General features: G+C 41.6%; 1 protein-coding gene across 2 annotated transcripts; it reads left to right on the top strand.

Annotated features, from left to right (window-relative positions):
* Positions 1 to 4,705: 4,705 nt before the first annotated feature.
* On the top strand, positions 4,706 to 8,730 carry LOC100136424 (ring-box 1). Of its 2 annotated transcripts, none has more exons than XM_045719428.2 (5): positions 4,706 to 4,814; positions 5,554 to 5,632; positions 5,709 to 5,779; positions 8,144 to 8,229; positions 8,465 to 8,683. In XM_045719428.2, the coding sequence occupies exons 1-5, from the start codon at positions 4,779 to 4,781 to the stop codon at positions 8,475 to 8,477; spliced, it is 285 nt and encodes a 94-aa protein (XP_045575384.1). In that variant the 5' UTR covers positions 4,706 to 4,778; the 3' UTR covers positions 8,478 to 8,683.
* Positions 8,731 to 12,256: the final 3,526 nt, after the last annotated feature.

Below are 12,256 nucleotides of genomic sequence, written 5' to 3' on the forward strand. Positions count from 1 at the left end.
AAAATTTGAATTAAGACCAAAAAACGACTTTTTACGATATAATCAATTATGACATTGTGGCTGAACTATCTAGTTGAAATGTCGTCAATGGGTTGCATGGTGCATTCTGGGCGATTCTTGGACAAGGAGAGTTCTTCAAGAAGTGAATAGACGCTAATTGGGCGAAAGCTAAAAAAAAGAAAACATTAGCATGAATTTCGTCAACAAGAAGTACAACATTACAAATATTTTCCGAAATTTCCACGTCGTACTGTCGGAGCTCTAGAAAGATCCCTGAATTTCCTCAAATCAAATCAAATTTTTATTGGCCACATACACATGGTTAGCAGATGTTAATGCGAGTGTAGCGAAATGCTTGTGCTTCTTGTTCCGACTATGCAGTAATATCTAACAAGTAATCTAACAAATTCACAACAACTACATTATACACACAAATGTAAAGGGTTCAATAGAATATGTACTTATAAATATATGGATGAGCGATGGCTTGCGGCATAGGCAAGATGCAGTAGATGGTATAGAATATAGTATATACATATGAGATGAGTAATGTAGGAAATGTAAACATTATTAAAGTGGCATTATTTAAAGTGACTAGTGATACCTTTATTAAGTCAATTTATTTAAGTGGTCAGACATTTGAGTCTGTATGAAGGCAGCAGCCTCTCTATGTTACTGATGGCTGTTTGAGAGTCTGATGGCCTTGAGATAGAAGCTATTTTTAAGTCTATCGGTCCCAGCTTTGATGCACCTGTACTGACCTCGCCTTCTGGATGATAGCGGGGTGAACAGGCAGTGGCTCGGGTGGTTGTTGTCCTTTATCATCTTTTTGGCCTTCCTGTGACATCGGGTGCTGTAGGTGTCCTGGAGTGCTGATAGTTTGCCCCCGGTGATGCGTTGTGCAAGACCGCACCACCCTCTGGGGAGCCTTGTGGTTGGGGGCAGTGCAATTACCGTACCAGGCAGTGATAAAGCCCGACAGGATGCTCTCGATTGTGCATCTGTAAAAGTTTGTGAGTGTTTTAGGTGACAAGCCAAATTTATTCAGCCTCCTGAGGTTGAAGAGGCGCTGTTGCGCCTTCTTCACCACGCTGTCTGTGTGGGTGGACCATTTCAGTTTGTCCGTGATGTGTACACCGAGGAACTTAAAACTTTCCACCTTCTCCAGTACTGTTCCGTCGATGTGGATGGGGGGGTGCTCCCTCTGCTGTTTCCTGTAGTCCACGGTCATCTCCTTTGTTTTATTGATGTTGAGTGAGAGGTTATTTTCCTCACACCACACTCCGAGGGCCCTCACCTCCTCCCTGTAAACCGTCTCGTCGTTGTTGGTAATCAGGCCTACCACTGTAGTGTCGTCTGCAAACTTGATGATTGAGTTGGAGGCGTGTATGGCCACGCAGTCATGAGTGAACAGGGAGTACAGGAGAGGGCTGAGAACGCACCCTTGTGGGGCCCCAGTGTTGAGGATCAGCGTGGTGGAGAAGTTGTTTCCTATCTTCACCACCTGGGGGCGGCCCGTCAGAAATTCCAGGACCCAGTTGCACAGGGCGTGGTCGAGACCCAGGGTCTGGTATTCCTCTTGTCCAGATGGGATAGGGAAGTGTGCAGTGTGATGGCGATTGCATCGTCAGTGGACCTATTGGGGCGGTAAGCAAATTGGAGTGGGTCTAGGGTATCAGGTAGGGTGGAGGTGATATGATCCTTGACTAGTCTCTCAAAGCACTTCATGATGACAGAAGTGAGTGCAATGGGGCGATGGTCATTTAGTTCAGTTACCTTAGCTTTCTTGGGAACTGGAACAATGGTGGCCACCTTGAAGCATCTGGGGACAACAGACTGGGATAGGGATTGGTTGAATATGTCCATCAACACACCAGCCAGCTGGTCTGTGCATGCTCTGAGGACGCGGCTAGGGATGCCGTCTGGGCCAGCAGCCAAGCATCGGTAAACAGATTTAAATGTCTTACTCACGTTGGCCACGGAGAAGGAGAGCCCATAGGCTTTGGCAGCGGGCCGTGTCAGTGGCACTGTATTGTTCTAAAAGTGGGCAAAGAAATTGTTTAATTTGTCTGGGAGTAAGACGTCGATTTCCGCAACGAGGCTGGTTTTCTTTTGTAATCCGTGACTGACTGTAGACCCTGTGTAACAGTATAGCTTCTGTCCCTCTCCTCGCCCCAACCTGGGCTCGAACCAGGGACCCTCTTCGCACATCAACAACTGACACCCACGAAGCATCGTTACCCATCGTGCCACAAAAGCCACGGCCCTTGCAGCGCAAGGGGAACAACTACTTAAGGTCGCAGAGCGAGTGACGTCACCGATTGAAACGCTATTAGCGCGCACCACCGCTAACTAGCTAGCCATTTCACATTGGTTATACTCATCCCCCTTTTGACCTCCTCCTTTTTCCGCAGCAACCAGTGATCCGGGTCAACAGGATCAATGTAACAGTATAGCTTCCGTCCCTCTCCTCGCCCCAACCTGGGCTCGAACCAGGGACCCTCTGCGCACATCAACAACTGACACCCCACGAAGCATCGTTACCCATCATGCCACAAAAGCCGCGGCCCTTGCAGCGCAAGGGGAACAACTACTTAAGGTCACAGAGCGAGTGACGTCACCGGTTGAAACGCTATTAGCGCGCACCACCGCTAACTAGCTAGCCATTTCACATCAGTTACACCTGCCACATACACCTGTGTTTGAGCCGTTGAATTACAACTCTACTTTGTCTCTTTACTGATGCTTTGCTTGTTTGATTGCCTTGCGGAGGGAATAGCTGCACTGTTTGTATTTGGTCATTTCCGGTCGCCTTGCCATGATCAGTTTTGCGTGAATCCTGCCATTAATCCACGGTTTCTGGTTAGGGAAGGTTTTAATAGTCACAGCGGGTACGACATCTCCGATGCACTTGCTAATAAACTCGCTCACCGAGTCAGCGTATACATCAATGTTGTTATCTGAGGCTGTCTGGAACCTATCCCAGTCCACGTGATCGAAGCAATCTTGAAGCGTGGAATCCGATTGGTCTGACCAGTGTTCAATTGACCTGAGCATGGGCGTTTCCTGTTTTAGTGTCTGTCTATAGGCTGGGAGCAACAAAATGGATTCATGGTCAGATTTACCAAAGGCAAGGCGCGGAAGTTCGAGTAGCAATGATCCAGAATTCAGCCAGCTCGTGTCCGCATTCGTTATGCTGATATAATTTCGCAAGTATTTATCTTAGGTTTGCTTTGTTAAAATCCCCAGCTACCATAAATGCAGCCTCATGATGTATGGTTTCCAGTTTACAAACAGTCCAACGAGGTTCTTTCAGGGCCAACGTGGTATCTGCTTGGGGGGGATATACACGGCTGTGACTATAATCGAAGAGAATTCTCTTGGAAGATAATGCGGTCGGCATTTGATTGTAAGGAATTCTAAGTCAGGTGAACAAAAGGAATTGAGTTCCTGTATGTTGTTGTAATTACACCATGAGTCGTTATTCATAAGGCATACACCCCTGCCCTTCTTCTTACCAGAGAGATGTTTGTTTCTGTCGGCGCGATTGCATGAAGAAACCGGGTGCCTGTACTGACTCTGACAACATATCTCGATTGAGCCATGTTTCCGTGAAACAGAGAATGTTACAATCTCTGATGTCTCTCTGGAAGGCAACTCGTGCCCTAATTTCATTCACCTTGTTATCTAGAGATTGGACATTGGCGAGTCTGACCAGTAGGCCTTGTGAGTCTGACCAGTAGGCCTCTCCGTCTGCTTCTCCTGCGGCGACTGCGTTGTTTTGGGTCTGCCTCTGGGATAAGATCACATGTCCAGAGTGGAGGTCTGAACAAAGGATCCGCTTCGGGAAAGACGTATTCCTGGTCGTAATGATGATAAATTGACATCACTTTTATATCCAATAGTGCTTCCCGGCTGTATGTAATAACACCTGAGATTTTCTGGGCTAACAATGTAAGAAACAGTGCATAAAAAAACAAATAACTGCATAGTTTTCTAAGGACCTGAAGGGAGGCGACCATTTCTCTTGGAATCCCGAGTTGGATGACCGTTCAGAATTATTTTCCGTAGTTGGAGTTAGTTTTTTCCGAGTTCCCAGTTGTCTTGAACGCACTGAAGTTGCAAGTCAGATGTTTCCAGTTCCCAGTTGTTTTGAACGAGGCATTCCAACTCGGGAACTCGGGCCTCTTGCCCCGTTCAAAACAATTGGAACTCGGTAATCTCAGAATTCAGTGCTTTTAAAGAAATTGGGAACTCGGAAAAAACGAACTCAGACTGGGAAAAATCTATTTCAATAGTAATCCAACTTTCACTCGGGCCTCTTTCTAGAGCTCCAACTTTCCGACCTGAAGATCACTGACGTCATGATTTGACCTCGTATTTTTCCGACTTCCCCATGCCATGTTCAAAACAACTGGAACTTGGAAAAATACGAAGCCAAATCATGGCGTCAGGGATCTTCAGGTCGGAAATTCGTAGCTCTAGAAAGGTTCCCGAGTTGGAATTCCGAGTTGGATTTTTCGAGTCGAGCTCGTTTTTTCCGAGTTCCGAGGTTGTTTTGAACGCGACATTGTACCCCGTTTTTGAGAAGAGATTGCGTGACGATTAATTTAGCAACTGTGTGACGCAGCATGACAACGTCAGCACGACTGGTCGACATTCTGCTGGGTGGAGTGTTACGTCATTCTATTCATATCCCAATAGGATGTCTATCTCCTCCTTTCTCTAATATCTCTGTTCACACGAAAGTTCGACAGTCAACATGGCGGCAGCGATGGATGTTGATACCCCAAGCGCCACGAATAGTGGAGCAAGTAAGAAACGTTTTGAAGTGAAGAAGGTATTTCTTTTAAAAATAAATCATAGCTAAATTTTAGACATACTGTAAGGTTCGATATTATCATAGGCTTAATACGGGTTTGGGTACAATCTTCGCGCGATTTGTAAGCATAACTTGCTAGCTCGCGAGCTAGCTGTAACTAGACGGAGTCCCTGTTTGGCTGTATCTAATTTTGGGGTGTGAGTTTGCGTTTCACTTGTAGGGCTGATCGCTACCTAATCAGTTAACTAATCTCACTGTTTGTGGTAATAGTAGCTAGCCAACCACTACTAGGTTCAGCGTTAGATGCATTGGCATTATACGAAATCAATGACTAGCTAATTTGCTCAACTGGCTAACGTTAGCTTCCTTGTTAGCTTGCTAAAATGTCAGGGCCCAGTTGCACTTGTGAGGTTGTCTATGTATTGACGCTGAATGAGTGAAAAATGATATATCAAACACTAACATTTTCACCCTGGCCTTGTTTGTGATCAATGTGGATAGTGAAACAGACCTAACTTGTCTGAAGTCTGATCAAATGCAATAGTGATTCGAATGACTAAATGTCTCCTGACACCAGATTAACATGAATAAATTTTGAATAACAATAGGCTCCTTTTTTAATACATATTTGAAACAACATCAGTATCAAGCAAATACTAACTGCCAGTGATTTTAAATGTTTAATGTTTAAAAATATGATCATAATTTCATATGACTCTTCTTCTTTACAGTGGAATGCAGTGGCACTTTGGGCCTGGGACATTGTGGTGGACAACTGTGCCATCTGTAGGAATCACATTATGGATCTCTGTGAGTATGCCATTAACAGTATTTGACAACTGGGTTAATAAAGGTGTGTGTTACACATTTCTCTTGTCCTCCATAGGCATAGAGTGCCAGGCTAACCAGGCCTCTGCCACATCAGAGGAGTGCACCGTAGCCTGGGGAGTCTGCAATGTGAGTCAGACTTATTTGCTTTTGTATATTTTGCATACATCCTGATCAGTTAGATTGTAAAGTTCAGTGTGAGAGTATTGAAAGAACAGCAGCATGATCTAAACTAATCTGCATTATATTGAACTACCCTAAAACTATAGCATTTTTGAATGTATGTTTTGAGCTGTGTTTGAATACTCATACTAACCCACTAACCATACTATTTGTGACAAATTGAGTGTGTAGTATACTTATTGGTCATAGTATGGATATAATTCCTGGATGTCGTACTACATTTGCAAAAATACGAAGTATACAAGCAGTGGACACTCTTTTTGTGCTTTTTTGGCCCATAAGGCAATTCTTCAGAAAATGGGCGTGGCTTCACAGCGTTTTCAGATTTGAAGAAGTTGGCAGGAAAATATGCAGCCGAAGTCCGAGAGTGTATATACAAATTCCTTGCTTTAACTAATTATTACAAATGTTGAGCAATGTAATAAAGTCATGACTTTTAAAATAAGTTACGTTACATGTTCCTATTTCGTAACAAAGCCTCCTTCACTCACGCTGCCAAACATACCCTCGTAAAACTGACTATCCTCGATTTCGGTGATGTCATTTACAAAATAGCTTCCAACACTCTACTCAGCAAACTGGATGCAGTCTATCACAGTGCCATCCGTTTTGTCACCAAAGCCCCATATACCACCCACCACTGAGACCTGTATGCTCTCGTCGGCTGGCCGTCACTACATATTCGTCGCCAGACCCACTGGCTCCAGGTCATCTATAAGTCTTTGCTAGGTAAAGCCACGCCTTATCTCAGCTCACTGATCACGATAACAACACCCACCTGTAGCACGTGCTCCAGCAGGTATATCTCACGGGTCATCCCCAAGCCAACACCTCCTTTGGCTGCCTTTCCTTCCAGTTCTCTGCTGCCAATGACTGGAACGAATTGCAAAAATCGCTGAAGTTGGAGACATTTATATCTCACTCACTAACTTTAAGCATCAGCTATCTGAGCAGCTCACCGATCGCTGCATCTGTACACAGCCCATCTGTAAAAAGCCCATTCGTAATTAGCCCATCCAACTACCTACCTCATCCCCATATTGTTTTTATTTACTTTCTTTGTTCTTTTGCACAACAGTATTTTTACTCGCACATCTATCACTCCAGTGTTAATTTGCTCAATTGTAATTACTTCGCTACTATGGCCTATTTATTGCCTTACCTCCTTACTCCATTTGCACACTGTATATACATTTTTTTCTATTGTTATTGACTGTACTTTTGTTTATCCCATTTGTAACTCTGTTGTTTTTTGTTGCACTGCTTTGCTTTATCTTGGCAGGTCGCAGTTGTAAATGAGAACTTGTTCTCAACTGGCCTACCTGGTTAAATAATGTTGAAATAAAAAATGTTGGCTGACAATTTGTTAGCTACACTATCCTTAGGCACAGCATAGCATTACAGCAGCATGTAATGGTATGTTAACTAGTTACCTAACGTTAGTTGGCTACTAATACATCGATCTTGCCAGGCAGTATATTAACTATAATCTAATGAACTGCACAATGTTTATTGACGTGATTATTCACGTAATTCTTAGCTAAGTGTTATAGTCGTTGTGCGTTCTCAATGGACATTGTTAATTCTGGCTATCTTCTCCTATTTCAGAGCACTCTGAGTGTGCCAGAGCGTAGAATAACTGATCAATTTACGAACGCTCAACACCCGGTGAATATAAGGCCGGTGTCAGTAAACGTCAGAGAAAAAAAAGCGTAATTAAATTGTTGCCAGCAGCACATTTAGTCACCAATGCTCTGGATAACATGAAAACAGCCTAACCAGCTCTGCTATGGCGAGTAACATGGTCAGTGAGGTGTTCTCTCATTTGTGTCTGGAAATGGCTCATAAGGTAGCCACCGTTTGCCAATCAGCTTGTGTGCTTGACTGCCGTTGTGAGGTCAGAATGCTCGGATCAACCCTATTCCTCTGCCGGAGCGTCCAGTGACATGTTCCGAGAGTGAAACGCTCTGAATTTATGAGCGGACAATCTGACAACGCTCTGGATTTACGAACACCCAGAGCGCACTCTGGCACTCCAGATTGAATTCACGAACACACATGAAATTGTAAAATGTCAAGCTAGTCATTTGTTATGCTAACAAGCTAGCGAGAGGTTGCATAGCAACAGCATCAACTTCCGGGTAGACGGGCGAAGCACGAGTACGCTCAACTGAAAGAATACCATTCGTTTAGTGTACTAAAATGAACTAATAGTGTATATACTCATTAAGTATGTAGTATACATTATGTGTATTCAAACACAGCTATTGTCTTGGTTTGCTGTTATGTGAATAATATCTTCTCTCCCAGCATGCATTCCATTTCCACTGTATCTCCCGTTGGTTGAAAACCAGGCAGGTGTGCCCCCTAGACAACAGGGAGTGGGAGTTTCAGAAGTGAGTGTCATAATTTTATTCATAACACTTATTCAAAACACTACTCCATGGTCCTAGCTAAACTGCTGTCAATCAGAGCTGCAGTGCTTGCCTTTTGGGGAAATAGATGGCTGATTAAAAACAACAGCCATGTGTCCATGTTACTGGTGCTAATGCATTATTCCACTGCCTCATTGTAGATGAGTTGTGTATGTCAAACAGTTAATAACTAACACTTCCTTTCCCTCTCTTACAGATATGGACACTAGGTGCAAGACTCTGGACCATTACTTGGGCTTCTGCAAGTTTCATGCTTTCTGTTGCTTTCTCCTTCTTCGTATGATAGACTACACTTTGAGTACATTGCAAATACTGAGGACATCCACATTTCATTGTTTTAGGCTCGCTGGAAAACAATATTTTTTAAGTTGAATTTGCAATGTTGTAAATTATAAATAAACAATGTTCTGTGTAACTGCCTCGATTTGGAATTGAGGACTAGACATGGAAATACAATTTTAGAAATACCATGTAGGCCATCATTGTAAATAAGAATTTGTTCTTAACTGACTTGCCAAGTTAAATAGGTTAATTTAAGGGATTTTTCTAATGATTAGAATTATTTTATTTTTTTCGTGTTGGAAGTTACAGATGATTGGCTGAAAGACCAAATTAACTAAACATTTTTGTAAGATGAAATGCTTCATATCTTAAAGTTGCACTATGCAGAAAATCGCTCCGCATTTCCTGGTTGCTAAAACCCTAATAGTTTGCCTAATTTCAGTTAGTGAATAAACAAGTTAGTATACTGTAGATAAATCTTGTACCTTCTAAATCGCTGTGAAATATTTTCCATAAGCAAAAATTGTTTCAGCTGTCTGAAGCTAGTGTACAAAATCGAAAGTAAGACACAAAACTTAAGAACGGGAAGCATAGAAACAGCGTACATGGAACATATCTACAGCTTCTTAGACTTGCTTTCAAGTAGAATAAAACATCAATAACTCACATTTCTTTGAATTTGGTCAGGCCACCCAAAAAGTTACATATTGCCACTTTAACACAAATTACCACATCCAGCACTAGCTTGCAGTCCCATTTTCTATTTGCTATGATTCTCTAGTATGAATGACAGTCATAATGCCACATTGATTATACTTTGGCTGCTGAGACTACAGTTGTGGTCGGTGTGGTTTGTCATCAGACTGGATGGAGGGTAGACCTTTCCAGAACCTCTCGTCCCCAAAATGGAGCCATTTATTGCAGAAGGCAATTTTGAAGAGGATATTCCATGGAGCCAGCATGCATTGTGTGAGGAGCTGACCCACTATTGGTCACTAATAGTCACCGGCGGAAGTTGACCTTGTGAGACCGAGGTAAAGTTGGTTTTATATTCGGACATTCAACAGACATTTGCCAAAAGCCATTTAAGAATGTAAAAATCAATAATTAATTCACCGTTTGTCACGTTATCATCAAGCTAGATATGATTTATTCTATAAATGTCCAGCATACTTTTACAACCTTTTTGTTTTGAGTAGAAATTCCAGTTTTGACTTGATAGAAATACATTGACATTCAACAGACATTTGCCAAAAGCCATTTTAAAATGTAAAATCAATAACTAATTCACCTTTTGTCACAGAATCATCAAGCTAGATATGATTTAGTCTATAAATGTCTAGCATACTTAAACTTTGCTTTGAGTGGAAATTCCAGATTTGATAGAAATACATAAAATCTCATATTGCATTTAAAGATGAAGAAATCTAACTCAGTGATTGTCTCAGAAAAAAGTGAAAATATGCATTTATTTGCAATAACTTTAAAGAAATGTTAATTTCAAGTGCAATTTGTTCTATATGATGTTAGATAATATTTACATAAAGTTGTGCAATATTTACAATCTTAAATTTTATGCCAAATCAATGTTTGCATTTTTAGTGCAACAGTTCCACATTTTAAAGTAGTTACAAGGCACAACAGTAATTTATTTATACATCTCTAATTTAACAGCAAAGAGGCCCCTTCCAATCATTTTCTATTTTGGCTTTGTTGAAGACCTTTGTCAGCCCTAGACAAGCTGAATGGTACCATCTCTGGCACACAGAGCATTCTATCTGCAGCATTAAAAACATTAAACAGGGTTATGTTTATTTACATGTAAAGTACAGTTCTGGAATACCCAAATTCTGTTAGATGCTTTACAGTTAGGAACATTTTCAAATTGAATGTGATTTTTGTTCAATTGCCAAATTGACTTAAAATTATATGCATTTGACCACAACCCTGATAGCAGCACACACAACTGTGGTGTTAATCATCGTTGAGTATTCAAGCAATATAAGTCATATAGTAATAAAGACATACATTAGCAAAAAACGTATGTGTTGGTAAAAAAGGTATTACACATCAATGTTGTAATATTAAAAATTACAATAATGGCAGTCTTTGACATCCAAATCAGTTTTATCGTCACTTGTGCCAGATACGTGTGTACCTATTACAGTGAATTTCTGCCATAGTATGTATCTAGTATCTCTCATAGTAGAGTAATGAAATATAGTAATGATAAGAGAACATTAGAGCAATAACTAGGGTTGCAAAGGGGCCGGAAATGTTCCATGGGAAGTTAAGCCCGGGAATTTTGCTTAAATTCATCGCATAAGTTTGCTTATAACAGTGAACCTTTTTTGTGGGATACACACAAGGCAATTCCAGGTCTTGTGGCATATTTTGGTTAAACCATCCCCAATTTAATGGAATTGCAACCCTCTACATGCACAGTGCATTCTTCCATCACATGTACAGATGATTCTCAAGATCTTGCACACTAATGAGATGCTATTAAGCCCAGACTTCTACACTGTCTGAGCCAAGCACTACATACTTTCTGGTAAGTTTTGATTACAATACTGGGTGGGGTGAATATATTTTATATGACATACATGATTTTTTGTTAACTAGTAAGTAGTAGCCTACAGCAAAGTGTGTTTAAATCATTTCTAACTTGTTAACAGTTTCTGCTAGTTAGCTTTTGCTACCATGTGGGGTTGAGCTTGCTTGAGCCTGCTAACTGAGGAGTGTTAATTCACCTGTTTCCATACATGTTTCATTTTAACATTTATTTACAAAGAAGTTATTTAATCTAACTGCTTAACTATTTATCTGTACATGGAATTGTATTTTTTTTTTTAAATGTACTCCTTTTTTTCTGATCTTCACAGGAAAATGCCATGGGCACTATCTGATGTGTGGAGACATTTCACTGCAGCTAATGTAGAAGGAAAAGCTGTGTACATTTGCAAATACTGTGCCAAATCATATGTGAAGAATGCAACAAAGATGCAGAATCATCTGGCCAAGTGCATAAAGTTCCCTCAGCACTCACAACAAGCAACCTCTGACAAAAGTCCCTCTACTTCTATTCGAGGTGAAAATGATGAATCAGACACTTTATCGATCGTAACGGCTCATGGTCCTCCTGGAATCAGAAGTTTTTTTGACTCAATGGAGGAATGTAGTCAGAGAAATGCTGATGAATGTCTTGCTTGAGCTGTGTATGTGGCTGGTTCACCTCTGATGCTCACAGGCAATGTGTATTGGAAGAGATTTCTGAATGTCCTTCGCCCAGCATACACCCCTCCAACCAGACATGCTTTATCTACTAATTTGCTGGATGCAGAGTTCAACAGAGTTCAAGTGAAGGTCAAGCAAATCATAGAGAAAGCAGACTGTATTGCAATCATCTCTGATGGGTGATCGAATGTTTGTGGGCAAGGAATAATTAATTACAATCTCCACCCCTCAACCAGTATTCTACAAGAGCACAGACACCAGGGACAACAGACACACCAGTCTACATTGCAGATGAGCTGAAGACAGGCATCAATGACCTTGGACCACAGAAGGTATTTGCACTGGTGACAGACAATGCTGCAAGCATGAAGGCTGCTTGGTCTAAAGTGGAGAAGTCCTACCCTCACATCACACCCAATGGCTGTGCTGCTCATGCATTGAATCTGCTCCTCAAGGACATTGTGGCACT

This window comes from Salmo salar, chromosome 06 (assembly GCF_965601325.2).
Source record: "Salmo salar chromosome 06, fSalSal1, whole genome shotgun sequence".
NCBI classification, from domain to species: domain Eukaryota; kingdom Metazoa; phylum Chordata; class Actinopteri; order Salmoniformes; family Salmonidae; genus Salmo; species Salmo salar.